Source organism: Suillus clintonianus, assembly GCF_016758775.1.
Source record: "Suillus clintonianus strain FC179 chromosome Unknown DEU56scaffold_1, whole genome shotgun sequence".
NCBI lineage: Eukaryota > Fungi > Basidiomycota > Agaricomycetes > Boletales > Suillaceae > Suillus > Suillus clintonianus.
The window spans coordinates 1,269,414-1,296,233 of record NW_024539225.1 but is presented as its reverse complement, the minus strand read 5'-3'; the positions used below and the strand labels follow the sequence as shown (position 1 = coordinate 1,296,233).

At 48.4% G+C, this 26,820-nt stretch overlaps 13 protein-coding genes across 13 annotated transcripts; 8 read left to right on the top strand and 5 right to left on the bottom strand.

Moving 5' to 3' along the window:
* Positions 1 to 37: 37 nt before the first annotated feature.
* Positions 38 to 2,300, bottom strand: DEU56DRAFT_764814 (CBF/Mak21 family-domain-containing protein). The gene is made up of 8 exons (XM_041350941.1): positions 1,928 to 2,300; positions 1,613 to 1,875; positions 1,056 to 1,564; positions 943 to 1,003; positions 777 to 887; positions 552 to 727; positions 320 to 504; positions 38 to 270 (listed from the first exon to the last, which is right to left on the bottom strand). Exons 1-8 carry the CDS (start codon positions 2,273 to 2,275, stop codon positions 124 to 126), a joined length of 1,800 nt encoding a protein of 599 aa, XP_041215917.1. The 5' UTR covers positions 2,276 to 2,300; the 3' UTR covers positions 38 to 123.
* Positions 2,301 to 2,395: 95 nt separating this feature from the next.
* Positions 2,396 to 3,352, top strand: DEU56DRAFT_764812 (thioredoxin-like protein). Its single transcript, XM_041350940.1, has 4 exons — positions 2,396 to 2,761; positions 2,844 to 2,911; positions 2,970 to 3,111; positions 3,165 to 3,352. The coding sequence occupies exons 1-4, from the start codon at positions 2,624 to 2,626 to the stop codon at positions 3,270 to 3,272; spliced, it is 456 nt and encodes a 151-aa protein (XP_041215916.1). The 5' UTR covers positions 2,396 to 2,623; the 3' UTR covers positions 3,273 to 3,352.
* On the bottom strand, positions 3,353 to 4,119 carry DEU56DRAFT_764807 (G-protein gamma subunit). Its single transcript, XM_041350939.1, has 4 exons — positions 3,997 to 4,119; positions 3,782 to 3,935; positions 3,694 to 3,730; positions 3,353 to 3,633 (listed from the first exon to the last, which is right to left on the bottom strand). The coding sequence occupies exons 2-4, from the start codon at positions 3,904 to 3,906 to the stop codon at positions 3,547 to 3,549; spliced, it is 249 nt and encodes an 82-aa protein (XP_041215915.1). The 5' UTR covers positions 3,907 to 3,935; positions 3,997 to 4,119; the 3' UTR covers positions 3,353 to 3,546.
* A 271-nt stretch (positions 4,120 to 4,390) lies between these two features.
* Positions 4,391 to 5,751, bottom strand: DEU56DRAFT_764805 (uncharacterized protein). Its single transcript, XM_041350938.1, has 5 exons — positions 5,622 to 5,751; positions 5,288 to 5,564; positions 4,961 to 5,231; positions 4,811 to 4,904; positions 4,391 to 4,750 (listed from the first exon to the last, which is right to left on the bottom strand). The coding sequence occupies exons 1-5, from the start codon at positions 5,698 to 5,700 to the stop codon at positions 4,602 to 4,604; spliced, it is 870 nt and encodes a 289-aa protein (XP_041215914.1). The 5' UTR covers positions 5,701 to 5,751; the 3' UTR covers positions 4,391 to 4,601.
* Positions 5,752 to 5,834: 83 nt separating this feature from the next.
* DEU56DRAFT_922243 (G-protein gamma-like domain-containing protein) lies at positions 5,835 to 6,401 on the top strand (the record flags this gene model as incomplete). The annotated part of the gene is made up of 3 exons (XM_041358515.1): positions 5,835 to 6,115; positions 6,184 to 6,220; positions 6,318 to 6,401. The coding sequence occupies exons 1-3, from the start codon at positions 5,991 to 5,993 to the stop codon at positions 6,399 to 6,401; spliced, it is 246 nt and encodes an 81-aa protein (XP_041215913.1). The 5' UTR covers positions 5,835 to 5,990.
* Positions 6,402 to 6,829: 428 nt separating this feature from the next.
* Positions 6,830 to 8,304, top strand: DEU56DRAFT_21629 (TLC domain-containing protein). Its single transcript, XM_041345116.1, has 9 exons — positions 6,830 to 7,219; positions 7,272 to 7,412; positions 7,463 to 7,527; positions 7,578 to 7,612; positions 7,672 to 7,718; positions 7,768 to 7,794; positions 7,847 to 7,952; positions 8,002 to 8,111; positions 8,172 to 8,304. Exons 1-9 carry the CDS (start codon positions 7,011 to 7,013, stop codon positions 8,257 to 8,259), a joined length of 828 nt encoding a protein of 275 aa, XP_041215912.1. The 5' UTR covers positions 6,830 to 7,010; the 3' UTR covers positions 8,260 to 8,304.
* On the bottom strand, positions 8,143 to 9,366 carry DEU56DRAFT_21666 (uncharacterized protein). The gene is made up of 3 exons (XM_041345117.1): positions 8,847 to 9,366; positions 8,562 to 8,797; positions 8,143 to 8,506 (listed from the first exon to the last, which is right to left on the bottom strand). Exons 1-3 carry the CDS (start codon positions 9,318 to 9,320, stop codon positions 8,350 to 8,352), a joined length of 867 nt encoding a protein of 288 aa, XP_041215911.1. The 5' UTR covers positions 9,321 to 9,366; the 3' UTR covers positions 8,143 to 8,349.
* A 334-nt stretch (positions 9,367 to 9,700) lies between these two features.
* Positions 9,701 to 13,722, top strand: DEU56DRAFT_906101 (Vps54-like protein-domain-containing protein; the record flags this gene model as incomplete). Its single annotated transcript, XM_041356794.1, has 11 exons — positions 9,701 to 9,968; positions 10,017 to 11,233; positions 11,282 to 11,340; positions 11,398 to 11,538; positions 11,612 to 11,855; positions 11,911 to 12,397; positions 12,453 to 12,574; positions 12,631 to 12,738; positions 12,789 to 12,911; positions 12,975 to 13,066; positions 13,113 to 13,722. The coding sequence occupies 11 exons, from the start codon at positions 9,701 to 9,703 to the stop codon at positions 13,720 to 13,722; spliced, it is 3,471 nt and encodes a 1,156-aa protein (XP_041215910.1).
* A 1,215-nt stretch (positions 13,723 to 14,937) lies between these two features.
* DEU56DRAFT_764765 (uncharacterized protein) lies at positions 14,938 to 16,904 on the top strand. The gene is made up of 2 exons (XM_041350937.1): positions 14,938 to 15,247; positions 15,299 to 16,904. Exons 1-2 carry the CDS (start codon positions 15,198 to 15,200, stop codon positions 16,455 to 16,457), a joined length of 1,209 nt encoding a protein of 402 aa, XP_041215909.1. The 5' UTR covers positions 14,938 to 15,197; the 3' UTR covers positions 16,458 to 16,904.
* A 662-nt stretch (positions 16,905 to 17,566) lies between these two features.
* Positions 17,567 to 20,583, top strand: DEU56DRAFT_21414 (WD40 repeat-like protein). The gene is made up of 12 exons (XM_041345098.1): positions 17,567 to 17,650; positions 17,719 to 18,157; positions 18,209 to 18,359; positions 18,417 to 18,559; positions 18,613 to 18,710; positions 18,789 to 19,075; positions 19,127 to 19,273; positions 19,324 to 19,440; positions 19,490 to 19,749; positions 19,804 to 19,885; positions 19,942 to 20,071; positions 20,125 to 20,583. The coding sequence occupies exons 2-12, from the start codon at positions 17,841 to 17,843 to the stop codon at positions 20,400 to 20,402; spliced, it is 2,010 nt and encodes a 669-aa protein (XP_041215908.1). The 5' UTR covers positions 17,567 to 17,650; positions 17,719 to 17,840; the 3' UTR covers positions 20,403 to 20,583.
* An 83-nt stretch (positions 20,584 to 20,666) lies between these two features.
* DEU56DRAFT_875517 (putative copper radical oxidase) lies at positions 20,667 to 23,243 on the top strand. The gene is made up of 2 exons (XM_041355996.1): positions 20,667 to 22,742; positions 22,797 to 23,243. Exons 1-2 carry the CDS (start codon positions 20,765 to 20,767, stop codon positions 23,180 to 23,182), a joined length of 2,364 nt encoding a protein of 787 aa, XP_041215907.1. The 5' UTR covers positions 20,667 to 20,764; the 3' UTR covers positions 23,183 to 23,243.
* A 1-nt stretch (position 23,244) lies between these two features.
* DEU56DRAFT_764757 (uncharacterized protein) lies at positions 23,245 to 24,560 on the bottom strand. Its single transcript, XM_041350936.1, has 5 exons — positions 24,010 to 24,560; positions 23,867 to 23,950; positions 23,715 to 23,814; positions 23,586 to 23,664; positions 23,245 to 23,527 (listed from the first exon to the last, which is right to left on the bottom strand). The coding sequence occupies exons 1-5, from the start codon at positions 24,415 to 24,417 to the stop codon at positions 23,386 to 23,388; spliced, it is 813 nt and encodes a 270-aa protein (XP_041215906.1). The 5' UTR covers positions 24,418 to 24,560; the 3' UTR covers positions 23,245 to 23,385.
* A 15-nt stretch (positions 24,561 to 24,575) lies between these two features.
* Positions 24,576 to 26,799, top strand: DEU56DRAFT_21229 (uncharacterized protein). The gene is made up of 4 exons (XM_041345092.1): positions 24,576 to 24,646; positions 24,697 to 24,857; positions 24,916 to 25,833; positions 25,886 to 26,799. The coding sequence occupies exons 1-4, from the start codon at positions 24,604 to 24,606 to the stop codon at positions 26,684 to 26,686; spliced, it is 1,923 nt and encodes a 640-aa protein (XP_041215905.1). The 5' UTR covers positions 24,576 to 24,603; the 3' UTR covers positions 26,687 to 26,799.
* The last annotated feature ends 21 nt before the right edge of the window (positions 26,800 to 26,820 follow it).

Below are 26,820 nucleotides of genomic sequence, written 5' to 3'. Positions count from 1 at the left end.
GTTTCACAATGAATGCGTGCATATCGTATGACGGTCATTGAAAAATGTGTTGGGGCCGTTGTAAATGCTAACACTCAATCTCATTTCCAAGCTAGAGTATTGGCTATTCCGCAGTATATTTGTTTACCCAAAGACCCATAGGTCGCTAACCACATCTCTAACACCATCATCCATTTTCCCTGCATCTGCCGTTGGAAATAGATCTTTCCTCAGCTCCATAACCAACGCAGGTTCCTTTTTAATTTTACGTTTAACCTCGGTTTCAATTAGCTGCAATATCGTAAGCGCGCGCGCAAGAGCACAAAGGATCGTCTCTTACCGTTCCATACGTGTGATCGAGGAAATCCTCCATTGAATAACCGGGCTTGGTAAAAGCCTCTGCAAAAATGCGGGCCATAGTTGACACTGCGGAGTCATAGTGATGAATATGAGAGTGAAGCTCCCACAATGAAGAATCAAGTGCGTTGGTAGAGTTGGGATTTGGCTCGTCGGCGATGAATGGGTCTGACATTGTGATCAGTTAAATGGCGGCCAATGTATTGAATGAGTACCTGTGTCGGTGCCAGGATTGTCTTCGGTCTTGTGTATCATTACCATGAGGGCCGGATGTCGCTTGAGAATGTTGTACGTGAAAGGAACGACCATGATGATAGCTGCTGGAGGAGCATTCAACGATAACCTGGACAACCTCTTGACGAACGATGCCAATAAAGTTGCAGGCAAATGCCTGGGTTGTCTCAGTAACAATAAGTGGAAATTCTAGAGATGGGTCTTACGTAGAGCTCAAAAACAACTCGGTTAAACGGAAAAACCGAGCACGATGTTTCAAGTGTAGAACATCACGATGGAGAAATGCATATAATCGGGTGAAAAATGAAGGGTAATCTCTACAACGTGGAAGGCTGGTGAGACAAAGCGTATCATTCGAAGATTTGCACTTACAGATTATAATCTCGCATGAGGGTGAACAAGGCATTGAGTGCCAGAAGTCCAACGGTGTCTCCTAGCGGAATGCTTTAATAAAGAATGGTAAATACCATAAGTGTTTGCCTCACCAAGGTCCACGCATGCACTGATCCAATCCATGACAAGCACAGGTCTAGTGAGATGTGGCAAGACGCCACGGTGCATAATATTCAGTGCTCTTGTTGTCAGTGCTCGATTGGAGGATGTGGAGACAGATAATAGATGGGGCAGAAAGTTTAGCCATGTTCGCGTGAATACAGCTCGATGAGCTTGAAGGGAGTAAAGAGACTGGTGGAATGTCAGGGTGTGAGTCCGGGCCTTGACACCGTTTTTTTTCGTATCTTTCGCATTGGAATCCTCATCGAAGAATTTGCGCCAGTCATCCTCGTCGTTTTCATCCATTGACTCTGCGTCGTCGTCCTCTTCAGCACCTCCCTTGGCGCTTTTATGTTTTGGGGGTTTTACACTGAGCTCTTCCACCCACCACGAGTTGAGCTCCGACGAATCCGTTGGAAAAGTTGACAGCTTTTCCATAATGGAGAGTAGATTGTCGAGCAGTTGAGGGTACTCCTTAGATGAATATTTGGAGAGCACAGTTCTAAAGGCGGGTTTAAGCACTGCATATGAATTTTCCATTAGGCCTTACGTTGCTTCTCGCAAAAAACACCATCGTATATCATCGTAGACGCTGAACCATACATCCACGAAGTTCTCCCTCACGTCCAACATCGTCTTGGAATTATACTTACTGCCTCCATTTGACCGAGGAGACGGGGGGCACAGCAGAAGCCCGTGTACTATGTGTTTGAAGTGTGCAAGGTGAAATTGTGGTTGTGCGGTCGGGGAAGACTTCGTTTGTGAGGTCGAGAGATGCTTCAAAAGCGAAAAAATGATCTCCAGCGATGATTTCTAGCAAAGGTGTTTAGGATACAAGGCAAAATCATAATAATGCAATAGGTACCCTCAGCGCAGGCTCTTCATCTTGCAGTAAGCCCACAAGCAGCTCGACGTACGAATCCAACTTCTCCCAAATCCACTTGCGGACAAGCTTCGCAGCATCATCACCACCGTGGACTAGCATGCCACGAGATATTATCAAGACAAATACGCGATAAATGCTATAGACAGCTTTGGACATTTCCCTCGCGTCTGACGAGCCATAAGCCAGCATGAGAAGGTCCGCAAGTGGGTTAAGAGTGCCATTTTCTGCGACGGCAAGTGATAGCTGAGCTTCTATAGACTTGAACGAAGTGGATCCCACAGCGGTCTTGCGTCTTTTTGTCGGGGGAGGGAGTGAGCGGACCGGCATGGTAGAGAGATGCAAAGCTGAGTAGATTAATATTAATGATTATCTTTGGATCAAATACTTATTTATTTATTATATGTAACTTGACAATATATAAATACATGTAAATACAAGCAAGCTTCCTGGCTTTGTGCCGATCAATATTCCCTATCACGCCACTATCACAACTTGCTGATACCGCTGTTTGCCAATGCACTCCGAGCGACATGAAACTTTGACCTATCCAGGCCTCCCGGGCCCAGAGGGCGCAGAAATGTGAGGTATCCACACAAACAACGACCGTGAGAACGTGAGAATAGATTCAGATCTGTTTTGACATTAACAACGTCTTGTACTTTCTGCGTTCCTCCGATGTTATCCGCCACTTTCAAAACTTCCGCGCGGTTGCACTTTGCATTGACAACGGGTCACAGTTTGCGGTCTGTTAGCCTGCGTCAATTCCATCGTTCCCTGAAATGCCAAGAGCATTATTTGAATGCTGACGCAAAGGCAAGTACCTTCTCCTGTCAGTATCATAGCACCAGCTTGGCCAAACATAACCACAAGCACTACATGCATCTGACATTTCCAGACATTTGACAAAGTCGCTCTAAACCCGTCGGCAAGTGATAAAGTCGTCCTGGTTGACTTTTATGCAGAGTGCGTAACTTCGGGTGTTATAGGCGTTTAGGTATATGCTGACAGGCGTGTATCATAGTTGGTGTAATCCTTGCAAGATGATTTCACCCCTGCTGGAAAAATTGACCAGCGATGCAACAGTGAAAACTGGTAGCGGTCGCTTGCTTGACTTGGTCACGGTGGACACAGACGCAGAATTTGACCTAGCAGCAAAGTACCAGGTGCGCGTTCTTCGACATCAACGTGAGGAGTTCTTATTCCTGTCATTCACCAGGTGCGGGCGCTGCCGACAGTTATAGCATTCAGGGATGGCCAGAAGGTTGACCAGTTTGTCGGAGCCCTGAATGAAGGCGGCATTCGCCAATTCTTAGCCAAGTTGTAGCAGACATGTAGTTTCCTGACACGATGAACATGATTGTTAATGTTCGAAACCCTCTGGTTCCAAAAAAAAATGTATCAAAACATCGAAAGCAGAGTGTAGAGTTTGTTACATGTTAATGAAAGGTTGAATATAGGTACACGTAGGAGATGAAAACTATTGGGGTCAGTGAAGCAGTGTGTCCACATCGTGATGCAGCGGTATAAACGAGAACTGTATTGGGCGCTATCATATAGATGGGCGAGTGGGCGAATGAAGATTCGCAAAACCGTCCCGGCTATTGTATTGAACAGCAGCCCCCTCCAGACTTTTGTTGACCGTATACGTCGTCCGCCTTGGTGACTGGACCCCACACGGACGGAACCTGGGTGAATTTCGGTCGTCATGAGTTCAACACAAAACTCGTAGAATGAAGGAAACATACAAGGTGATCTTTCGTCGTCTTGCAGTAGCGGATTAAACTATGAACAAATAAGCTTGGTTTTTGATAGGACAACAGAACGGAATGTCACCTGGCGGCAGCTTCACTAACGCGGATTCTTGGCCTTGCCAAGTCTTCCCGAAGGCGCTGGTTGTGCTCCAGCAGCCGACGATACCGTAGCTCCGACATTGATTGCCTTCCGCCTCGAGAGCTCATGCTTATGGTATTTGTGTGTGGTAAAAGTCCTTGATTAGCAAAAACTATGAGATATGAGAGAGGTGAATTGTTGAGAACCTAAGTACCCACCAGCTTGTATGGACAGCTGTATAACAGTACTTGCCGCGTGTCGTATTAAGCAGAGTCAAGAAAGCAGGATACCACAGGATTAGACGGGTAGTGTGGTGATCACGGTGGGGAGACAAGTCTGCAACGGTACAATTACCCGGTTTGACTAGTACAGCTTTGAAATGATATTTTCCGCATTTGGGTATTTTGTTCATAAAATTCTTTTCTACTGTTCTCCTAATTAATTACCCTTGATTTCTGGCAAAGCCACATGAGGGCGTTCAAGTTGGGAGAACGAAGTTGACGAGCAAGTCGGCGACCGGGCAGAACTATCAAGAAGCGTATTCTGGAAAAGCACATCAATTCTACTATTCAGTTCCAAGCTGAGGCAATGCACAAGAGCTTCTTAGTGTAATTCTGTCAGTCTGAATCTCAATAAATTATCACCAGTAACGGTAGGACAACAGCCTAAAGGATTGACAATTAACAACGTAAGCCATACAAACAATACGAGAATCCGCAATGAGTCCACTGGCGAGAACCCGCTGTAGGGGAACAGAATCAGTAAAATGACACGATGGAAGTTCGGGTAAGGTACATGACGGGCAGTAGAAGGTACACCGCGCTCAGTATCTGTCCAGGATCCCTCGCAGGAGTTTCTCTTTGGCTTTCGCATTATCTTCGGCTGTGACAGACTTGTGCGTCTTGTCAATTCTGCATATGAGTTTTTCGCCATCCCCGGGTACCGATCTCAGGTAACCTCCAAGTCGTTGGACTATGCGAAAGGATCATTCTGTGAACAGGGTCACAATTCAAGAAGTCCAGGAAAAAATACCAATTTCGTTAATAGCCTTTTCATAATCATCCAGGAGCTTGTCGCTTCCAGCGCATACAACTTGGAGCTGAAGTGATAACCCTTTGACCGTGTCCTGGAATACCATTACTGAATTGGACGAAGAGATGAAGTCCATTTTCGCAAACTAACTTTCACCCTAGCAAACGTCCGGACAACTTGATCGTGTTCGCGTCTTGCAGCATCTTCGAGGGCTCTCGAGCTCTTGTCAAACAGGGCAACTCCACGAAACAAAGTCGGGTTGTTGTTATGCGAAAGATACTTGTGAGCCTCTCCTACTCGAGTGACCACCGGAAGGAGAATATCCCTGAACCGTTCAGTTGTATCCCGGCGATGAGCAAGGAATGCTGGCGAGAGTCGATCAACGATAGCTACTCCATCGGCAAATTCGGGAGCCTCCTCCCTGAGATGATGATGAGCGACGAAGCAATCGCTGAAGGTCATAAAGGTAGTGAATACCCGTCGTCTAAGAGAGCAATCAGAGTCGCATGCTCGTCCCAGTCAGAGTCCGTGGAACCGTCTTCATCGTCTCGATCTTGGTGTCCCTGGATAGCGTCTTCCACGTCGCTAAATTGGACATCTTCGCGATATTCACTGAAGCTAGGGGGTTCGTCTGATCTAAAACTAGGAGACTGGTGATGAGTTTCGCAGGTGCATGTATGCCGACTCCGAAGCTTCTGAGAGGGTGAAACAAGTCTATTGCGGGCCATTACGCGCGATTTGTCTATATTGATCACTGAAGTCCTGCTGTCAGTAACGTCCCTGAAGACTGAACGCGTAGATGGCATCTGACGTGACTTGAGCGCTTTCGACACAGTGGACCGTATTCGGGTGTTCGACTTCCTATCGTTTGGCGATGAAAAGCGGACCATGGTGAGTGTTGACTGTGAGATTGTAAGTGTTACAGTGTGCAATAACTTGGCAATAACATGGAACCTCCTGTGGATTGGAACTCCGACGCGGTATGTCCCACTGTTTATCGTTCTTCGTTTCTCTCCCCGTACATCTTGGCCCGGTGGGCAGGTGCGTTATTTTCACTTTCATTCTGCTAACTTCTTTGCTTATAAGCCGTATACTGTCGTAGTCGCATACTAGGTTCCCTTCTCTCAGATTTCCTGAGCCTCGCCAACCTCTTTGTTCTCAATTTCCGCATTATTTCATCATGAACGCTCGTCCGCACAAGCAGTCTATGTCGGAGCTCAAGCTTCGTAGGCTCACAGAGCACAACCAACGACTGCGAGAGGATCTAGCGCGACCGCGAATGAGAGTGAGCGAAGCTAGTGCAAGGTACGGCCTCATTTTCTTCCCACCATAGCCAGGCACATAATATCTTACCTTCGGTCTCCGTATTACAGTTTAATTCGTTACTGCAAGACCACAAAAGACCACCTGGTGCGTTCGTATTGCTGATGCGCCTTCAGCGCCTTTACTGGCTTCAAAATTTCAATTCGCGTGCCTGTTTGATTTGCGCTCATACGATATATTTCAGGTACCGTCTGTGTGGGGACCCGTCGGAAAGGGTGAGGACCCATACGCACCGCCTCAAACAGGCTGCACCTGTATCGTGATGTGATATGTTGCTCCATATACCCCGTACCGTGACATACCCCCATTCATTTTCTGGCTACGGAGAGACTGGAGGAGATATTCAGACTCCTTCCTGCCGCGAAACCCACACGCATCCTACGCACACTGAAATCGCCCACACTCGTTACACATATCCTACATCCTCTCGTCAAAAACCAAATGGACGATGCTTCATGGCTTGCACATTCTCACACTCCAGTCGTATACATATTACTTGGAACCGCAATTCCTTCGTTGCTTCGAATCATTCAGGGTTCTCTTTGCATGGTTCATTATCTCACTTTTTGCATAGCTTAGTGTTTTATTTGTTTTTATCAGTTTTTGTCTCGGCTGGAAGTGCATCTATGTGATATATATATGTTGGGGAAGAGACCCTTGACAATGACTCAGCCATTTACTACCATATTATTCTGAGCCAACAACTTGAGACATCGATCACTCTGAAAAGCTTAGGACCCATGAGTATTGTCATATCGCTTTGTTCTTGTAACGTTTTAAACCAACAGACTAGCGATGGTGCACTGCCAAATAAACCAGCCAGCCGGCCACGAATTCAAGCGTTTCACACCTTAATTTACGTACTTCCCTCCGTGCCATGATCCAAGACGTGCGCTTGCAAATTCGCGAGTTTGCTGCACCAGTTGCACAGAAACTAGGCATTGGCAAGATATCTGACTTTGCCGATGTGATATTGCTCTCCTTCGTGTTCTTCTCTACTGTCCACAATAGTCTGGCACCCGCAGTGAGCGGAGTGCTCTTTCCTGTTTCATATGGGAAAGCGGGAAAAAGAGCGCGGAACAACTGGTGAGGCTAACTACACTACACTTCTTGGGCAGGTAAGGGTTTACAGTTGCAGGGACATACATGTGACATCGCTCGTCCATGCTATCATAATCATATTCCTCGCCGGGCGTTGTCTCAATCTTTCGAGCCTTGACCAAAATCGCGCCTTTGGTTGGCATGAAGATGCAGGCTTTGTAATAGCAATCGCAACGGGGTAAGCTGACTTTCAGTGAACGCCAGCAAGTTTTTCTGATTTCACTCTAGTTACTTCATCTGGGACACACTAGAATCGATCATCCATTTCAGTGACATTGGATTCGTTCTCCATGGTACGTGTCTAACGAGTTTCTTCGTAAGCTTGCTCCTGACACAGCCCCAGGCATTTCGTGCCTTCTGATATATGGCCTTTCATTTGTGCGTGATATGATCATCTTAGAGCTTCATGGAAAGGGGCACATAACACGTCCATTTAGACACCCTTTGTTCCTTACTATGGAGTGCGCTTCTTGTTTTGGGAGTTGTAAGTGGTAGGCCAGACACCCGGTTCCTTTTGTTCATACTGTTCACAGGAGCACTGTGTTTTTGGACATCCATTGGTGAGCCGTGATGGGGTATGCTCACGATGATGTATACGAGCTTCCCTTGCAGGTTCTTGGACAAGACGGGAAAGACAGGCAGTACTCTTCAACTTGTCAATGGCATTGCTCTTATTACGACCTTCTTTTCTGTGCGCTGCGTTTGGGGCGCAATGATGGTCGGTCCCTGTTTGACTCTACTGCATATCACATTAACATTCGCAACAGTCGTATGACTTTTTCGTGACTTTGAATAGCGTATACGACCAAGTTTTGACTCCGTACCTCATCATTTACGGAGGCGGCAATGTCTTGCTCCAAGTCCTCAACTGGTTCTGGTGAGACTTCAGTTGTCCTTTTCTTGCGGACTAATTTATGCCGATAAATCTGATCATCAGGTTCACCAAGATGATAACTGCACTTACTAAAAGATTTCAAGTAAAACCCGACGGCCACAAGGTCGTCAATGGAAAGGTTAAATTATAACCACCTTTTCGATATCTGATTGTCCTGGAGGTCGAATGCTGGTAGTAACAAATACTTAAATACATTACTATCCACGACAATATCAGATCACTAGGCCACTGTAAATGCTGTCTCTACTTGTGTCCGTACTCTTTGCTCCCAGGCAACAAGGTTTACGCGTCGAGTGACCTCGATCCTCGTGCTATCCGTACTATACAAAAGACAGTGTAGATACGCGAATGCAAGTGCATCCAAGGCAGTGGGATTTCTGTATCGTGTCAGTGAGTATACCCGGTGGCTTCACAAATATAATAGTAACTTACTCTGAGCCAAGGAACCATGTGTCAGTTCCAAGCCGTTCCGAAAGTGAAGCGATGGCCTCCGCATACTGTCCTTGAATGGATGAGAGTGAAATGTTCGTTCCATACGATGGCAGTATCGAGCTCAAACCAGTCAGAGGAGCAGGTGGTGGGCTGAGAGTGGCTGCTAAGGCTCTTCCCCCAGCGGTAGCTGTCCGGAAGAGTTGAGAAAAAAGAGGTTGTGGATGTTCTGATAGAGTCTAGCAATAGCAATCAGGGTGTGGTCTATATGAAACAGAGTGCACACACCAAGGCAGCATGCACTACTCCCTCGAGCAAGGAGACCCACGCGTGGCTTTCGTCTTTCAGAGTTTCATCCTTGTAACCATTGAGAGGATCGTTCCCACCGCCAAATAGCCCATCCACCCAGCCAGGGATATGACGTGGTGCCAACAGCTCATTTTTATTATCCCAGAACGTAGGAGTGTGTAGGCAAGGCAAGCGACCATCGATTCCACCTTCTGGAGAGATGTCCCACCGGATAGCGATGTTCGTGGCCTTACGCAAAGCGAGATATGCCTGCCATTTCAGACACTCGACATCTGCGCTCAGGATATTGGAGTCAGTGGTTTGGTCGACTGTCGTAGTTCGAGGAGGTGCAATCCATAGCGTAGGATTTTGCAAGGGACGTCCCGAGATGACTGGAATTGGCGGGTAACTGTGCAGGGGGAACTTGCTGAGGAACCTCTGGAGTGGTTCAGGAAGACTGAAAACGGATGCCATGGTCGAAAAAAGTACTAGTGGTAAGTACAAGTAAGGTTGGAACGTTGAAGCATGTTTTTGTAATAAACCTTACCTTATATAGAAAGATTGCTACCAAAGGCGAAACGTGTGCTAATAAAGGACCCTTTTATAGTACATATATCTTACCAAATTCATCAGGTCTTCAAGTATGCAAGTAACTGGCGCTGGCGGGATTTCTTGACCTTGGCTCACCGACGTTCGCGTCGACGACATTGGCTAGCAAACAACTGGCCACCCTTACTAGACGAGACGAGCTGGATTAACTCCTCAATATTTGTATTTGGGCCACGTCCTCAAGTTTAGGGTGCTGTGATCTCCGAATACCGAACTTGCACAAGCACTGCTTGCAAGTGTAGAACATGTCTGATTATGCGTCAAGTCCCTCTAGGCCAGCCACGCCTGTACCTGCTTTACCAGAAATACCACAAGTTACACGTCCATTCCGCTTGAACTGGGATACATCTTCTCGCGTTCGAGGTCCAGGGAGCGTTTCAGAGACCACCGAAGGTCGTGGAGGTGACTATTTCGCGACACCTTTCCGCCTTGAACTTTCCAATCTGTCAACCGCCAATATTGCCCTCGGCGCTTTACCACAGGAATGGAGTAGCTCAACACAGGGATTCAATGGTAGGCTTCCACGTCATTGCCGTAATGCGTCATGCTCATCGTTTCCAGCGATATCAACGGTTCTCAATAACCCTCATAGACGTCAGGCCCCTCCGAAAGCCCATTCCTCCCTCCCAGCTGTGCCCCCCGCTGATTTACCGCGCGTGAAACGCAAGGACTTTGATCCGTACCTTCGAGCTATTGCGCCAGAATGGGAGAGATTCGAGCGAAACATGCAGCTCAGTCGGGATGGTCATGCACAGCCGGACGCATCATTCAGTCCTCGTACTTCAACGGACACTCCGCTTACGCCACGCACGCCTCGTGCAGGAAAGCTAATAACACCACTTAGCTCCGTCCCGCAGGTGTTCTTTGATGCTGAATTTAATCTTGGCGACCCACAGACATTTAATGCCGTCATAGCACATCAGGAAGAAGACGAAGATTCCACCGACCCTTCATCACTCTCATATTCGCTCCCTCTTCTTGAGAAGCTCTCTCATCACGCAGATACTATTGAACAACATCTTGTTCGGGAAATTTCTCTTCGGTCCACATCATTCTTTGCGGCATTAACCAACTTGCAAGACCTGCAGACAGAATCGGAAGAATGTCTTGATCGAATATCGAAGCTCCGCGGGCTACTCAGGGAGGTCGATGAAAAAGGCGCCAAACGAGGCCTAGAAATTGTGAGGACAGAATGCAAATTACTCAATCTCGAATCTATCAGTAGTGGTGTGAAAGAGGTCGGAGGTGTGCTAGAGATGACTGGTGTTGCAAAAGGATTAGTTGCAGCGGGACAATGGGGCGAGGCTTTGACAGTTATTGAAGGCGTGGATGCACTCTGGGATCCTGCAGCTGCCGAAGTGCAGCCTACAGTTTCTGGCAGGGAAGCGCGCGCAGAACTTGTCCGTGTCCCTACCAACAGACGAATATCCCCTCTTCCACCTATGTCGGAATCCCCTTCCTCAGAAAATGAAGGGACGAGGAAGACTCCATCAATACCTCTGTCCTCCTTAACCGCCTTCTCTTCTCTTCCTGCACACGTTCGTGCATTAACGATGGAGATAGCGTCCTCGCTTACCACGGAACTCGTCGGTGTGCTGAAGCTCGACTTACTAGAACGAGTGAATGGAGCACCTGAGCGGAACGGTAACGTAAATCTCTCCTTAAAGGATAGGCTGCGGCCCGTTCTTCAAGGCCTTTTGCGCACCAAAGGGATTCGCGAAGCCACAGTTTCCTGGAGAGAAGTTGTGACAAGTGAAATGCAAGGTATCATCAAGCATGTATGTGCTGGGCACTTCAGTGATGAATGATCGTTGATGATTCTCTAGCATCTGCCGTCTTTCAATACGGGTGAGGGGGAGTCCAAAGATTCTAAGGCTGCCTCAAGGTAAGCGAGGCGTTGACTTTCTTGGCACTACTATCAATTATCCTATGCTTATTTCAGTGGACTTGCAAATCTTCTTCGCTCCAAAGAGCATGCCGAGTTCCTATCGCTTCTCTCGCAGCTGTATTCGAGTCTTCTGAACGGTATCAAGGGTATCCAGGCCCAAAATGGCATACTAATAGAAGTGTTACAAAGTTTGCAGTATGGCTTTTCGTTTCTCCTTCTCCGCCTTATCGCTCACTACGCTTCTATACCTCCTGTTCATATCCTACAGAGCGCCCAAACCATCAGTAGATATCATCTCACTCCAAGAAGAACTCTTGGATATTCTATCTTCAACTGCGGACCTCTCGAACAAGCTAGCGGCGATTGTTATTGGATATCGATCCGAACAGCATGCACAACTTGATCTACCTGACTTCCTTACCTTTTTCAACGCTTCGTGGGGCTTCGTGGTGCAATGCGAAGTGATATGCCGACGGATGATCATGGGGCTGAGGGGAGTGGTCCTTGGTCAGGTACGCCCCACTATCAGCAAGTCAATCAGATGTGATAATAATATGTTCCTCCTAGGCGAAGCACTTCCTTCAGGCATTCCATCAGGCCCGAATTGGCCAATCTGCGAAGCTTGTTGAAGACGAGCTGTGGAATCCGATGTCGGAAGTGCCTGCAGCACTGCAGCACATGGCAGATGTCTTCGTAGATTCCGCAGTTCGGGACCCCCCTGAGCTTATCGTAGGAGAGACCGATAGCTCGACTTCAGCCCCAAATCCTTTACCACTCCAAACTCCTTCAAGCAATCCGAATGGATCCGCGCCGTCGTCCAAGTACCTTCGAATCGAAGAACGACCGTACTTCTGTGTTTCTGCCACAGGTGCTGTCCTCGGCCTGTTATTCGATTACTTTAAGCTTGTTGTCAATCTGTCCATGCTTAACATCGATACGATGGGTCGCGTCATAGAGTTCCTGAAGGCGTTTAACTCTAGAACCTGTCAAGTTGTCCTTGGCGCTGGAGCCATGCGGTCAGCTGGCCTGAAAAATATTACAGCAAAACACCTCGGTAGGTACTGTTTATCGTCCCTGACGCCTAGGAACCACTGACTTTAGCCCTTTAGCACTGGCATCACAATCCCTGTCCATAATGGTCGCACTCATTCCATATGTACGAGAAACCTTCCGTCGTCACCTCAGTCAAACACAGGCAGTAATGCTCATCGAATTTGATAAACTCAAGAGGGTGCGTCCGGAATCGCCGCACGTCATCAGCGAATCTCACTCATGTCCTAAATGTAGGACTTCCAAGAGCATCAGAGTGAAATTCATTCCAAATTGATTTCCATAATGGGCGACCGCACCAGTGCACATGTCAAATCCTTACAGGCAAGTTTTACGCCCTCTGCCGTAATCTGCACCGCGGGTAGGACCTTGAAAGCTAAACCAAGTGTGAATAGAACGTTGATTGGGAACGGCCAAAGCAGGGAGAAAGTGTCAATGATTACATGGAACTTCTCGTCAAGGAGACCGTCACGCTTCACAAGGTGCTCTCGAGGTACCTGACTGCACCAGTTGTGGAGGTTTGTGATACTTATGTTATACGTGCTAACCAAGTTCGCTCACATTCGTGATCTGCTGCACAGTATGTCATGTCTCAGGTTTTTGCTGCGATCAATCACCGCCTATCTGAAGAATACAGTAAGATTGACTTGCAAAGTCAAGAAGCAAAGGACAGGTAACTAAATAGTGCATTATTTTGCGCCTCGTAACGATTTTGACAGGATGCTCGCGGATGCGCACTACCTTCATGAAAAATTTTCGGTTCTGAAAAACGTGGGCGCGCCCACAAGCATGCTCAAGAATCTGGTCGCGGAAAAGGCTTTGCCTCGCAAGTCGGCGTTCGGTAACATCCGAGCCACAGCAAGTACCAACGAACGAATCAAGGGTCTCCTGTCACGGAAAGATAGTCTCAAGCCAGACAAGCCGTTACCCGCAGTCAATTTGTCTCCGACGCCTAGCCCGCAGCCACCCCCTCATCAGGGGGCAACTGCCCATGCTGCCACCGTGGAAGAACATCGAAGTGGCAGCCCAACCCTTGATAGTGCGATGCCAGCTCCACGAGGCAGTTCTCGCGCCCGCGGGATAATAGACTTGAAGCAAAAGGAATCTTCTTCCTTAGATATAGATGCGGCAGAGAAGGATGTGCTCCCACCCCTTCCCGATGACGCCAATCATTCCCTGCTTTCAGAAGCAGACCCCTCTAACGGTATTGCTCCTGAGACGGAAAAGAATTCCACACCGTCCCATCGGATGGAGGAGCGTGAGACTAGTGATAGTCGCGATGGAGTTCCACCTCCGGTTCCTATATCACCTCGCAATGGCGATAGTTGATATTTTTGGAGGGACATTGCAATTTGGATAGCAATTATGGATTCTTGCAAGATTCCTCATTGAATGTTAGGAATGCCGGAACATTCTAGTGTTCCACTTAGGTGGCGTATATAGTCCCCACAAATATGCACGCCTGACAGGTCCTCCATTCCCCGATCCCATTGTTGTGGCCGGATCAACCAGGATCAGCCTTGCCGTGCTTGTCCACTGAAACTTCGTCCCCTCTTTGTCCCCTTACGTTGACAACGGGACCCGCACGAACCGTTAACCGTACTTCGGATCCTAATGTGGGGAAACGAAAATCGAGGAAGAACTTGGGAAGAATATTAACGACTATTAATATAAGCACACTCTAACTGGATGTTTTGAATCGTGCCAATATTGAGCTAAACTTACCCACATGTGACACGGTGACAAGTACATGATGTTATCACGTCCGCGTTACTGTCGCTTTGACTCCAATATGATATCGGTCAGCTGGGAGACAGTTCCAGACTGAGGTGGAAAGGGGGGTGAATCTTCAAGCTTCAAGATCGGTTATCGTGACGGAACGCATTACGAATTGAATAAGCGACCTACGGTCGACTGGTCTGGTCCTCATCGGCACCCTTAAGGTCGTGACTGTACGACCGGTCAATGATGCACGCTCTAGAAGCTGTGCGATGCTTGTCATTATTGGGTCATCCTTTACGTGCGAACGAGGAATCGATGAATCTTACCCGTGGTAGCGTCACTCACAGACATTATGTCTAACTGCAGTGAATCGATTAGCACGGACACTTCTGAGGGGACCTCTTGGCGCGTTCTGTGAAATGCCAGGCCACTCACTCAGTGATCACTTTTCACATCTTGTCACAATCACACCTCTACAGGTAGTAAACATGCTGTTCTCTAGCGAGAAAAATACCGGTCAACCTTGAGTCAACCCCCAAATTTCGGCTTAATTGATAAATACGCATTTCAAGCACGCGCGATGGTGTCGGGATTCGTCACTCGTGCATGACAAGCTAAAGTGGCGCAATCGAACGTGCGACAACAAAAATTTCACGTCTGCCTTGGCACGTTTGGTGGGCGAAAACGTTAACATGGATGGATGGAATTGAACTGGTCATGGTTTAGAACAATTGGGTGGAGAAGGTTCGAGTGCTGACAAATGAAAGAAGGAGCAGGGAGATCTAATGTGCGAATGTGACGTGGTTCCCTCTTCGGTGAGATCACACGCTTTGACTCAAGCTGAATTTCCGGTTCTTGTCTGAATTGAGTCATCTAAATAGAATTTATTATTTCTGAAATATTCTATTCCTCGTACCGCCTCCCCGTATTTAAGGCCGTTCTGTTCCTTTACCTTTTTCTCATACTACGTCCCATCATCGCCCTCCGACGTCGTTTTAAACAGCGTGCTCTAATCCTGTCGTCTCCACTAAACAAGCTTAGTCCTTTACCGCTTGGTACCCTTTGTTGCCCAACTAAGCCTCATGTTCGAGGAGATCTGCCTCACATGCTCGAAACACCTCCGCGATGATGGGTATGCATTCCCCTTTGCCCAGACAGCCCCTTCTGACTTCGTAAAATATAGTCGTGCTTATTGCAGTGATGAATGCGAAAATTCGGACATGTACAATTCTCCGTCTATTTCTTCTGCCAGCAGTGCCCTTTCTTCTCCATACATCGGTTTTGCCCCCGGTGGCGAAGTTCCAGCACTCATGCCGTCTGCATTAGGAACCGCACTCAGCAGTAATTTTCAGAAGCGAGGCCGGTACTCTGTCTCGTCTTCGTCCACGTCCTCGGCTTCGTGGTCCGTCTTCACTGATGCAGAAGAGGAAGGCTATGCTTCTGTCGGCATTGACGACGAAGCTTCCTATGAAGGAGATGGTTTAGAATCAGGTGTATCCGGCGACGGCTTCGCACGGTCCCAAGGCTTCTTACATCCGTGTAAGCCCTCAGGACTTAGCTACACTCGCCAGCCATCGGCTACCAATAACCGCTCAACCATTCCCCTTCTTCACCGTCGAACCTCTTCTACATCTAGCTCGGGTCTTGGACAAGCTCATTACTCTGCTGAGGATGATGCAGACTCTATGAGCGACGTTCCCTTTCACGAAAAATCTTCGGAACAGGAGCGGGAGCACAACAGGCTCACTGTTACCTCCAGATTTAAAAAGACCCGCAACCGTGCCAGTCTTCCTGCATATTTTTCTCTTTTGCAGGTCAGCTCTCCCCAACACAGTTCGCCGCCACTTTCCACTAGTTCAGGAAACACAGTCAATCGTGCTTCTCCCCCCACACCAAAATTAGCATCATTGCTAGCAGTCTCTGGCATTCGCCATGCTCTGGAAGCGACGCCTCGCGGGCGGCGACGTGAGCCTGACACGAGTCGCTCCAACTCCCGTTCTCGTGCACGCCAGCAGACCCTGGTTCCCGGCCCCCGCGAACGCCAGGATAGCTACAGCAGTGTTGAAAAAGTCTTTGATTGGACCTGTGCTCCGTTGCCTCGGGGTCGTCCAAGCGTACGACGCAACTCATCGCCACTTCCAAAGATGATATCTTCAATACAGCAATTCGAGGAAACACCCTTTGTTAATTCCGATGAGACACACGAACGCAGGGGCCGCTTCAAGCGCAACGAACTTGGAGGACCAAGTTCGCGCGATGCACCTGGCTATGGGAATGGCAGGAGTGGCTTGCGAGAGCGGGTGCGAGAGCGCCAGCGTGGTGTTGGTGCCAGTCCTCTTTAACCGGAACTTCTCATTTCTCGATATCCATACCACGCCCATATATTTTTGCACCTCAGGCGTGACAAAAGCAACGACCCGAGTAAACGACCTCCTCGGCCCTGCCTACGACCATGATCGACTCAACTCTATCGCTTCAACATCGTTTTCTCGTCACATTGCACCAAAAAAACCGCACCGGCTCTGCAATTGCCCTTCTATATCGACCATACGTAACATATCTAGCATCATCAAAGTACACGACAGAACTTCTTAGTAGTAGTCGCAGAAAACTTACGGAAACAGCACGCATTCTTCGTCTTCGCATCACCATTCATTACTTATTCGTGGTCGTCACATTTAAAACTAGCATTCATCGTACCATTTAGCATCGACTTTCACCATTCTGTCTTTACTAGTCGTTAGCATCAGAACGAGGGGAATCATTATTAAGTACCAAACATTGCTCTATATTCGCTCTGGGCATGGCAAGAATTCCGGCATGGACGGTGACGATAGCCCAGTGACTCTAGTGACGCCGCCGCAAGGGCCGTTATCAAAGTATCTGTTCCGACCCCCTCCACACGGCAATGTAACGTGTTTCATGGTAATTCGCAAGTTAACTTAAGATAAGCCAAAAACTCATTCCCTCAGCAAGCAAACATGAGCTTGACACATGCAAGAACAAAAAAAGTTACTAGAAATAATTGTTTGCAGAGTGGGTCTTGTGCCGATGGCAAGCTGTGGAAAGGGTGCGAATCTCGACACGCGACGGCGGACTTCCATTTCGGGAACTTACTGACTGACTGTGCAGACCCTCTCAGTCCCCTTCAGCAACCCATCAAAGCTTAAGCTTTGTCTTCGTCTGGTATTCCTCCTTTACCAGTTACTGCCAAATCATCCAGAAATTCCTACAAATATTCTAGTTTCCCAATTGCACTACTATAGTGCTGCATGACATAGCTAGTCACAGAACCATCAACTTGCCATCATTGATCCACTTACTCAGCTGAATACTGCAGAGGACAATTGTCCTACACGCCTAGGGCTGTCCCCAAGCCTGGAATCTGCAACAATTGAGAGTCACAGCCGGTCTACTTCCACACAATCAAGGGCAGTTGCTGTACAAGCCCATACAACCACTTCGATACCGTCTGCCAGACACTGGTCACAGCTCGAAGAATCTGTGGGTGACGTGCAATCTGCTGCATCAACAGGTGCGGCTTCTTTTGGTTTCAAAATGTCTAGATCATGTCTACTAACTATACATTCTGTTTATATCCAGATACTGAGGTCTCAAGGCCTCGCAAACGACAAAGAATCGATAGTCTAAACACTCTGGACTCCACTTCAAACTCCCTTACTGTCAATCACAGTCTTCGCGTCACTAATTCGCCTCTCAACGCCATGCGAATTCCTGAATCCGATAATAACTCCAATCTGTCCTCTTCATATGATTCCATACCAGAGGCTGGCCCGTCTTGCGTCACCTTCGACAAGGCTGGTCATTCCAATGGAATAAATAAGGAGAATGGCTTCTCTACCCCAGTGTCAAATGGCACTACTCCAAACGGGTCTCTATCAATGGGGAATGGCCTTGCCAAGCATAATTCGTCCGTCACGCGAGTGTCATTGCCAGGCACCACCATCTACGACGACCCATATCTTGATCGAGAAGAGTTCGTGAGATTAGTTATCCAAAGTCTTAGAGACGTCGGGTATATGTAAGCGGCATTTTTGACTCACATGCTCTTCCCTTATCACGTTCCCTTCAGAGAATCTGCTGCCACTCTCGAGGCGGAGTCGGGGTACTCGTTAGAAGCACCTGAGGTGTCGGAATTTCGGCAACATATTCTGCGCGGTGCTTGGGCTGATGCAGAACCTTTGCTCGTTCAACTTGGAGTGACTGATACGGACGCTCTTCTGGTATACTTATTATCCTGTATGACGGACTTGCTCAGTCGCTGATGGTTCTATTTTTAGGATACACGGTTCCTCATTGGGAAGCAAAAATATCTTGAACTACTGGAGGCGCGGAAAACCACCGCCGCATTGCAGGTACTGCGGAACGATTTAGCACCGTACAGCACGTCTTCAGAACAGGAGGAACTCCACGTATTATCTAGGTGTGCTCTTTGTCATATCTTCACATGGTACATTCATGATAACTCTTACCCAGCTTGATGATGTGTTCAGATCCAGAGGACCTGCGTCGACGTGCTTCTTGGGATGGAGCGTCAGGAACATCACGGCGACAACTTCTTGATGATCTACAACGTTAGTATGAGATCCTGATGGAAATATCTCTTTGTACTCCTAAATGTTTTGTTCAGCCATTGACGTCTTGCCACGCAGATTATATACCTTCTTCGATCATGATTCCCCAGCGCCGCTTTTCTACCCTTCTCACACAGTCGCGAGAATATCAGCGACATCGTTGCCTCTACCACAACTCACCTGTGGAACCATCTTCATTCTCACTATTTAGTGACCACACGTGCAACAAGGAGTCCTTCCCTCGAATAACGACCACCATCCTCGAAGTCCATTCAGACGAAGTGTGGAACGTAGCCTGGAGTCACGATGGTACCCATCTTGCAAGCGCAAGTAAAGACAAGACTGCTATTATCTGGCGCATCGGGGTTAGTTACACCGATCCGCAACATCTAACATGCTAATCTTTGACCCCGCAGCTCGAGGCAGAACCATCATCCCGTGATTGTATAGCGGAATTCATCTTGCGCGATCACCCATATTCTGTTGGTTGTTTGGCTTGGTCATTAGACGACTCTATTTTGTCTACGTCCGCGGATCACCTCATTTTGCTATGGGATACAAAGGTTAGTTTTATTTTCGTGTGTCTAGTTTTTGGGGCACTCATGAGCTGTAGACTGGAGTTCTGATGAAGACACTCGAGAATCATGCTGAGACGGTATCTGCCTTAGTATGGCTACCTGACGGCTCAGGGTTTATGTCAGGCAGCCTTGATCGCAAGATCGTATTATGGGTACGCTTATTGTTAGCTATGCTATCACACCTCACCTCGCCTTTAATAGGATATGGAGGGCGAATTACGGGAATCATGGAATGATATAGCCATACGTGTCACTGACGCTGCAGTGACTCCTGACATGAGACGCCTGGTCGCTGTTGGGATGGGATACACCCCTCCACCAACGCTGGGGACACTGTCTCGTGGCCACGTCCGGGACGCATCGCCACCTATTGTATCCAATGGCAACAGTAATCCGATGGTGCCACGTTCGTCAGAGAACCGGATGATCATATATGATCTCAAGACTGGACAGGTTGAATTGCAAGTCCAAGCATGTTTGTTTCAGTGTCTTTATTCATCGATCTTTGCACACAGATCTGTTCACATGGAGGGTGAACTCACAAGCGTGAAGATTTCCGAGGATTCTCGGTATGCATTAATCAACCATGCTCCAGATGTGACTACCCTCTTTCTTGTATCAAGTGCGACCATGTCACTGACCATGCATCAAAGGAAATTCATCTGTGGGACTTGGAAGAGTTCCGGCTTGCTCGCAAGTTCACTGGGCAACGACAAGGCCACCATGTCATCCGTAGTTGCTTTGGTGGCATCGATGGCAACTTCGTCATCAGTGGGAGTGAAGGTATGCTGGCTTTCATAGCGTCTTGTTAGTTCGTACTCATAAAACATTTCCAGATCGCAATGTCTATGTTTGGCATCGTGACACGGGTGCACTTTTAGAGGTACTGGAAGGCCACGGCGAGGGAAGCGTGAATTCGGTGGCCTGGAATCCCCGGAACAAGCGCATGTTTGCATCGTGTTCGGACGATAACACGATACGTGTGTGGGAGGCACCTGTTTCCGCGGGTGAACTACTTCGAGGGTTCGGTATCCCTGAGTCCGAGCCAGAGATGATTGGGAAGGGGAAAGGCAAGGTCAAGCAACCTTGGGCCTACAATGATGGAGTGCTATAGTGGACTGTGGCTTTTGGGGACTCAGCGGACTCATCAATGATCTTTCGTGAATGCTTTTGCTTTCTCACTGCTCCTTTGCCCTTATCGCACGCCTCATCGCACAACATACAGTTATCGGAACGCTGATCAATTATCTCCATTGTGACATATCATGCATAGTATAGATTGTTCAAGTAGCAACCCCAACAAGGACGTAGGATAGTGTTCACTACATAACTTACTAGGATTATTTTTCAACGTCACGTGAGCGCGTCGCGTCGCGTCACACCTGTTCATCACATCAATCTCATCAAGAACCCGAGAACGCTGTTGACCGCTTGACATTCTTTACATTTGCTAAATCACACCCTTTGTCTTCTTGTATGATTATTCGTGCACAACTTTTGCTTCCGGTGCTTTGGGCATTCGCCTGGGGCAAGGAGTCCGCATGGAACGGCCAGACTCCTGCAGGGACAGACACACCAGGTCCATTCCGGCCCTATTACGTCCCGCCAGGAGCAAAAAGCTACGATTCATCATCTCCGCTCATTCACTTTACTGGCTCCTGGTTTGACTCCTTCAATAACATGTACGTCGCGACAACCCTGCGCTGGACCGATGAGAAAGGAGCTGCCGCCCGGATGACGTTCATGGGCACTGGTATCGAGTGGTTTGGTGGTCTGGACAGGAGTCATGGAATCGCCGCGGTGTTCATCGATGGGAAAAAAGTGCAGGAGATCGATACCTGGAGCAACGTGTCGCGCAAACAGCAGCGGATCTTCTGGACTTTTAACCTGCCGTACGGGAAACACACCATCAAGGTTAGAAACCTTGGAAAAGGACAAGTTGAGAGCCCGGTTATCGACATAGATGCCTTTGTTGTCACAGAAGGTCATGCGACCCTTCCTCTGACCCTTCAGGACCTGGCGAGCCCAGCAACCCGGCCAGGACAGTCTTTCGCTTCGCAGGCACAATGGACACTGGAACAAAAGGGCGTAACCGGCGTATCTGCCATGCAGCTTACTGTGATCTCCGATACTCACGCTCTTATTATCGACAAAGTTGAACATAATCCCGTGTCGATTGAGGGCCACCCTGCATGGGCTGCCTTGTACAACCTCCGGACGCATGCTGTTAGGCCCCTCAAAGTCGAATCCAACTCATTTTGTGCCGGCGGGACCTTTCTAAGCAACGGAACTCTGATCAACGTTGGGGGTAACCCTGTGGTCGGCGGGCACACGTCTTCCGCAGACTTCGGAGACCTGGATGGCTTGCAGGCAGTTCGGATCTTCGAGCCTTGTCCATCAGCCTCCGCCGCTCATTGCAAAATCTATGAGAATCACTCCCGCATCCGCATGGCTAGTCCACGCTGGTATAATACAGTCATTCGAATCTCAGACGGAAGCGCGATGATCGTTGGCGGATCAAAGAAGGGCGGGTGGATGAACAACGAGACGGTGAATAACCCTACTATCGAATACTGGCCCCCAAAGTCCATCCACAACTCGATTGGCCTGCCCATACATCTACCTTTCCTCGTCCGCACCCTCAATGCCAACCTTTTCCCTATCGTATTCTCACTTCCAGACGACAGGATCTTCATGGCCGCTAACCAAGACGCGATAATATATGACTGGCGGACGAATCAGGAACAGAACCTTCCGCGAATCCCTAACGAATGCCGAGTTACGTATCCTATGGCAGGCGCTGGCCTCCTCCTTCCTTTGTCTCCTGAAGATGGCTACACTGCAGTGATCCTGTTGTGTGGAGGTTCCTCGATTGACGACAAGAAACCAGGTTACGAGATATCTTCTCAAGATCCAGCGTCTTCCCAGTGCTCGCGCCTGCTGCTTACAGACCAAGGAATTGCTGCAGGGTGGGTGGTCGAACAGATGCCCGAGGCGCGTCACATGCCAGATGCAGTCTTGCTCCCGACTGGCGAGGTTCTGATCGTCAATGGCGCGGGAACTGGAATCTCAGGCTATGGCAATGTTGTCGATCAGGTTGGGCAGTCGAACGCAGACCATCCGGTCCTCACGCCAGTTTTGTATGATCCCTCCGCCCCAGCTGGGCAACGCTTTTCCTCCGAGGGAATGAGAAGTAGTACAATTCCGAGGATGTACCACTCGGTCGCGACACTGACACCTAATGGCGATATCATGGTAGCTGGGAGCAACCCGAACTTGGATCGGAGCGAGGTGAAGTATGGGACGGAGTATAGAGTTGAATGGCTCAGTCCCCCATACATGAAAAGGAACAGGCCAGTCGTGCACAACCCCCCAAAGGCTCTCCTGTATGGACAGAACCTCATTCTGAATGTCAAACTCTCGTCTTCCACGAATCAAGCCCAAAACATCAAAGGTGCGTTTGCTACCGCTCAGTTCAGGCCACCAACCTCATGACCATGCACCTTAGTTGCACTGATGGATCTTGGCTTTGTAACCCATGCTGTTCACGCGAACAGCCGTCTGGTGTATCTGAGCTCTTCACTCTCCAGTGATGGATATTCGTTACAGATTACTGGTCCACCTAGGCCAGCCGTGTACCCACCAGGACCAGGTTGGATATACGTTGTCGTGGACGGTGTTCCTAGCGTCGGATTCCAGGTGATGGTAGGAAATGGTGATGGGCCTCCTGTGGACCAAGCTGCCTGGGACAAGTGCATTCCCTTTTTCCCTTTTATTCGCATCACTGAAATATCTATTGACAGTTTGCTGAAAATGACTGCGGTGGACCAACACGATGTATCGAAGAAGCCGAAGGGAAAGAAAAAGGGGAAGTATGCCGACAACGCAGACTAATTTACATGATATCCTGGCTTCCACTGTTGTTGGACCATATTGGCTTCTCATCCTGTTATCTATTTAGCTAAAAGTTTATCTGTATTGTATTGCCAGCAATAGATTTGTACACCTCGTTGTATCGCACTTCCTATGATGATATTGGAGAAGGATGGAAAACAAAGATCATTCAGATATGAATCCGTTTATACACAAAAAAAAGGTTACAGGGCCCGCTGCTTCATACGACTGCTGACAGTCCTAAGTCCGGCATACACTTTGCCGGGCGGTGAGCCCAAGATTAAGGAGACAATTGCATCGCGCGCAATTTTGATGTTTTGGAAGGAACCCATGATGTGAATTTTCCTGCGTACCCAAGGCGTCAATTATGCTGTCAAGATGAAATAAGAGAACCGATATTTACGTGTCGGCGAGCACAATACGAGTCCGGCTAGTGTTCTCGATTGTGAACTTAGTTTTGCCATCCTGTCCCGCTATCCGTCCTGAAATGATTTTAAGCGAAGCAATACATGATACGTGCTTGTATACCGACCGATTGCTCTGCTAAGATGATCACCATGAAGTGTTTTTACGTCTTTAATCTCGAATGAGTCAAGGTAAAGATCGTCCATTCGTAGAAGTGCTATCGCATCCTGTAAACCAATAACTTAGAAATGCAAAAAGATATTGGAAGTCAACACTCGCGTTAACGTCAAATCCAAGAGTATATGCCTTCACAAAATCAGCTCCTTTCTGCAGTGCACCGATTTCTGTGGTTGCTTTTGATGTCTGCAGCGATTCGGTAAGTATAGAATCCCCAGGGACGCCTGAGGCAGATGAATGCGCACTCTAATTTCTAAACACCGCCTTTGAACATTCATTCGGACTTGTAGTCCAAGGATCTCGGTGAGAGGACTGAAAATATTTATCCAGTCCTTTTTTATGGGTGTCATGCGATGCGGAGGTATCGGAATTCGCCTTGTCTCTGATTTCAGAGTAGATTGTGTCGCAGATGCAGGCAAAGCCGGAAAAGAGGGCGCTGAGCTTGCCTCTAGGGCGGGAGTAGGGTCAACTTCGATCATTAAATCGTCATCTTCAGCAGTGTGATTTGGGTTCAAAGGGAGAACAACCCCCGAAGACATCTCCTCGTCGCCGTCAACTTGTGTGGTATTGGCAGCCGTGCGTGCTTTCTTCTTACTCATGCTTCGGCGGTTTTTGGTGGCAGATGTGTTCTGCTCTAAGTGTGCGACGACCATGTTTGCTAATGGAGGATGAGGAAATAAAATTGGTCCAGCACGAGGCAAGCTTGAAGAATCGAGGGTGTCGAGATTTGTCGTGCAAATAGATCTTTGCGAGAAGTGCAAGTCACATGACCTCAGTGGTCCACTGATCGAGCAAATTATCTTAGGTTAGCCCTTGACCTCATAACCCGGACCGAACAAATGTCGGGTCACACCAAGGACATGAACGACAGCCATACTGAGGGTAATTACATCTTCAATAACTCTGATGCGCTCAGAAGGAGAGCTTTTCAGCACTGCAGGCCCTGCTCAATTCGCTATCACCCAAAGGACCGGACGCGAGTCTGTCTTCAAAGCTAGCGCCTTCCCAACTCCAAAATCTCGCTAACAAAATAGATGAGATCCTCGGAGGCGCAAGTGACGGTGAAGGCTTGCAACGGAATGAGAAGGGTGAAGTGCGTCTTCGAACCTTGTGTCTAATATACGTATTGAATTCTTGATCTGTATTCAAAGCTTCTTAACGATGAGGGTCTCCCGATCATAGACATCACTGAACCTGCTATGGATACCACTGATGTTCACTCTCCAGCGGCCCCGTTTCACGAACCGGATCTCATACCAGAATCATCTCTCTCTGCCTCGGAGAGGGAACAACGTCGTCGCAAACGAGATGACATTTTGGCCAAGCTTGAAGAAGAGGAACGATTACAATTGGAAAGAGACGAAGAAGAAGAAAAGGAGAAGCGGATGGAGGATATACGCAAACGTAAGGAGGCTGCGAAAGCAGAAATGGAGCGGTTAAGAGCAGCGAAAGAGATGCAGAAGAAAATGGGCAAAGCCTTGCTGAGAAACCTTGCAGAAGCTAGGGAAAAGGAGGAGCGAGAGCTAAAAGATCTGATTGAAAAGGAATCCCCCAAATCCGAATCCTCCAAACCCAAGAAGACCGTCACTTTTGCTAATCCTAGTTCGCCGGATGAATCATCTGCTACAGGGGAGAGTCAAACTGCAGGATCATCCATTAATTGGGGAGACATCTCACCTGCCAGACTGCGATCCAGCGATCGAGTTCCACTTCGGACCAGAGCAAATACAGAGCATCATCCCATGAAAATGAACGTGGTGGAGCGGCATCCAGCTTCGTACCAGCCATCGGAAATACAGCCTGAAGGTGATTCGGATGATGAACCTCTTTCTACGACGTCTGAGACACACGATGAAGCTGGAAATATTCCAAACGAGTCCTACACTTCGAGCAGTGACGACGACGACGAATCAGATGAGGGCCTCCTCGAAGAGGAATATGATTGGGATTCTGCTCAGCACCACCGAGAAGTGGCCCTGGAGTATTATAAGAAGCGTCATGCTATTGGTGCAGAGGCTGCTCAAGCGATGACTTCGCACACGCATAATGACGAAGAATGGAACCAAGGAGTCAGTATTTCTCTTCTTATCCAGCTCCACAATTTCAACAAGTCGATTACAGGAAATTCCCCCAGATCAGCGCCCGAAACCCAGCGTGTCGCGCTTCAGGGCTGATCGGATGGCTACAGCGTATGATAGGTCTACCTCTACTTCGCTTGGTCCAACAGTCATCCCGGCCTCTCGACAAAAGTCCTTGCAAGAAGCTATCCGGTTGGGAAAAGTTGAAAACGATCATCTTGTTGGCGGCGAGGAGGGGGAAAGTGGGAGTGAGGATGAGGCTGTCCGAGAGGTCTTAGAACTTCTGAGCAATGGACGCATCCATAATGCTGGTCCTGGCTTCGTCCCTCAACCTACACAAAATTCTGAAGGCCCGGTATCATCGAGAGCTGCCGAAGAGCCTGCTACGGCGCCATTAGTTCCAGCTGCCCCGAAAACGTCAAAGTTCAAGATGGCGCGATGCGGTCTTGCCTCAGATCAACCTGCCAAAACACCCACTCCATTGCCAGTGGGAGAAGTGTCATCTCCTAAACCAGCTGTCTCGGAAGTCATCGAGCGCCGACAATTCAAACCCAACCCTCCACACCAAAGAGTTGTTGAAGATGTGCCGCCATTGCCAATCCTTCCGACGGTCGTTGAATCACCCTCTTTCCCTTCTATGATCGTGGACTCGCCTTCTTTTCCGCGCAAACAGCAGCCTTTATCTGACAATAATACGGGCCGTCCACAACGCCCCCCAGCTGTTATGCGCTCGACCGTGACGGAATTAAATGGAGGTTCTGTTAGAAGCGCGGTAGACACTGTCGCCAGGGTCCCGGAGGGAAAGATATCTAGGTTCAAAGCAGAGAGGATGTACGATGAATAATTTTACTAGACGTAACTCAGGTATCACATAAAGTAAGGACATCGCAAGCTCATTGGTGAAAGAATTTGGTATTGTAGATAAACGAGTATACAGGGGTCGTTACATAATAAGCAATTCCTCGACTTGACGTGTTT